General features: G+C 44.3%; 1 protein-coding gene across 1 annotated transcript in view; it reads left to right on the plus strand.

Annotated features, from left to right (window-relative positions):
* LOC109481488 (sodium-dependent multivitamin transporter-like) overlaps positions 1-3,030 on the plus strand; it is a 28,025-nt gene that overhangs the window by 21,875 nt on the left and 3,120 nt on the right. The window contains exons 8-10 of the mRNA XM_019784068.1: positions 511-569; positions 1,617-1,705; positions 2,614-2,757. Of these exons, the coding sequence (XP_019639627.1) occupies positions 511-569; positions 1,617-1,705; positions 2,614-2,757 (292 nt within the window). The remainder of the gene's footprint in view (positions 1-510; positions 570-1,616; positions 1,706-2,613; positions 2,758-3,030) is intronic.

Here is a 3,030-nt window from a genome sequence, read left to right on the forward strand (position 1 = left end):
CACACATGTACCGGACAGGAAAATCGCACACGTTCGGGTTGTGAGCTCACAAGGCCCCGAAAGTTTGGTTACGTGTCCTGGCGATTTCGTGATTATAGCGACGCGTGTTCTTGTGATAGTTCACATTCGATGCCTCTGGTACGCACTGGGCGCACTGGTACGCACTCGTACGCACTGGGCGCACTTGTACGCACTGGGCGCGCTCGTACGCACTGGGTGCACTCGTACGCACTGGGCGCACTGATACCGGGCAGGCATGGCGAATACGTTCGGATAGTGAGCGCGAACAACCCCGCGCGCCTGGATGCGCGCCGCGCTATTTTCGTGATGTCTTACATGGAACATGTGCCAAGACCACCAAACCCCCTATTCGCTGTTGTATAAGCCTGCTACGGAGGCTAGGGAATCGCGAGTTACAGCTGCGAACACGTAACTATTCAGGCTTCGTCAAGTTTAATACTCAACCGGAGGTCACGGATTAATGAAATGTTTAAACTTTGTTCATAACAGCTACCAACAGTACTGGTCACCAGCTGCACCCAACACCCAACTACACATCACCTGACCAGGTCAGACACAGTTCGCAATTCACCAGTTTCCCATCCCCAGAATGCAACGCGAAAACAGGTGGCTAAACGTTAACCTCATTTGCATAGGACAGGAAGGCATCGGAATGATCCTGTTGACGTGAAACAGCTTGCTTTTCAGTGTGTTTTGAGGTGTTGGGGCATTTCATGCTCAATGTTAATTGAATTACTATGGGTTGAATCTGACAACAAGTAGAGAATGAATTTTTTGAAATGAATTGTTTGTAACGCTATAGTGGTAACGCTATATGATGCTGTAACGTTACAAACCACATGTTCTGTGTTGAAAAGAGCACAAAAAATTCATTCTCTATTTGTTGTCAGATTCGACCCATAGTAATTTAATTAATGTTGAGCATAAAATGCCCCAACACCTCAAAACACAGTGAAAAGCAAGCTGTTTAACGTCACCAGGATCATTCCGATTCCTTCTTGTCCTATGCAAATGAGTATACACTCTCTGTTTCCGCTAAGCATTCTGGGGATGGGAAACTGATGAACGGCCTTTTTTTTATGGTAAAATAAGAATATTCTTCGATCAGCGACTGTTTTTGAAAGGTATTCCAAATTTTCGGTGTCGACTGTACATCTTGATCACGGAGTGACCTAGTCTCGCGAGAACACGAGACTAGGTCGAGACTTGTGTGGATCTTCTGGCCTCCCCCGCCTCCTTGCGGAGTACTTGCTTTTTTTTTTACCTTTAAAACTTTGTTTTTCACCTTTTACAACACAATGCACATAAAAAAAGTTCAGGGACTTCCCCAAGGTTTGTTTATTTGTTCGAAACGTCCTTTATTCTTCAGGTCCTCTAATCAAATCATCATAATTTCATTGATTTGATTTTCCAAATCCTGATGTTCTTTTGAACTTGCTTTGTCCTTCCTACAGTAACGATAACATATTGTATTGAAGCAACTTGTTGTATTCAGGTTTTCTTGATTCTGCAGTACATGTATGTACTTTGTGAAGATAACTGTTACTTACGCCGACTGATTTGAAGTGAAATTTCTGCTTGTTTTTCCCCTGTAGATCCTGGTGTATTTTGTGAGTGAGGAGTTCGGCAGTATCCCAGGGATCCAGGGTCTGTTTGTGTCCTGTCTGTTCAGTGGGACACTCAGGTCAGCAGGGGAGGACGGGGTGGATGGATGGATGGATGAATGGGTGGATGGATGGATGGGTGGATGGATGTGTGGATAGATAGGTGGAAAGATGGATGGATGGATGAGTGGGTGGATGGATGAGTGGATGATTGGATGGATGGATGGATGGATGGGTGGATGGATGGATGGATGGGTAGATGGATGGATGGGTGGATGGATGGATGGATGGATGGATGTATGGATGGATGGATCGATCGATCGATAAATGGATGGATGAGTGGGTGGATGGATCGATGGATGGATGGGTGGACGGATGGGTGGATGGATGGATGGATGGATGGGTGGATGGATGGATGCATGGATGGATGGACGGATGGGTGGATGGATGGATGGATGCATGGGTGGATGAATGGATGGGTGGATGGATGGATGGATGCATGGGTGGATGAATGGATGGATGGATGGATGGGTGGATGGGTGGATGGATGGACGGGTGGATGGATGGATAGGTGGATGGATGGATGGATGGATGTGTGGATGAATGAATGAATGAATGAGTGAATGACATTGAATGTAGCCGGGGTCTCTATATCACAGTGGTCAACAAGCACCTACATGTATTTATGTATTTGAATTACTGAGGTTACATGTACCTGAAGTTAACTTTAGTAGTTGTAGTCAAAGAACACAGGGATTGAAGACATACTAAAAGTACAGAGCAGGCATTTATTTTGGTATATTGTAATTCTCTAAGTTACGTGCAGCATGAAGTTGTATAACGTTAAACAGTTACTGTCACAGTGCATTTTGCAGAATGATGTATTTTGGATATACGATCATGTAGCATCGCAATAACTTTGACCTTGCATGGTGTTAGTAATTAAAAAAACATAATTAAAAGTGGAAATTTTCACTCCTAAAATTAGTGTTGCAGCTTCTGGGTTCAACGCCCTAGCGACCGTTACCCTGGTGGACATCATTCGACCAATCAGGAACCGGAGAAGACTGCTGTCATCATCAGGCAGTACTGCAGGACAGGAGGCCAGGGATACCTGGATATCCAGAGGACTGTGTGAGTAGCATAATTCGGCAGAACGTATACAGTGTCTGCACGAAAACTTTTTTTTTCATGTTTTTTATTTGATGCTGAATTTTATAATCTGTTGCAGGCAACATTTTTTCCAACACAACATTTTAAAACTATTAGACAGGATGACACCCGCAAATACGTGAATATAAACTTAAACAGGAACAAAGTTTAAACATTTCATTAATCCGTTAGTCTCCACCAGACTCCTTTGTAGAAATCGGCCAAGGGGAACATGATGAGCCAGAGGAGTTGG

The sequence above is a fragment of the Branchiostoma belcheri genome, unplaced genomic scaffold, assembly GCF_001625305.1.
Source record: "Branchiostoma belcheri isolate BF01 breed outbred unplaced genomic scaffold, Haploidv18h27 scaffold56, whole genome shotgun sequence".
Lineage (NCBI taxonomy): Eukaryota > Metazoa > Chordata > Leptocardii > Amphioxiformes > Branchiostomatidae > Branchiostoma > Branchiostoma belcheri.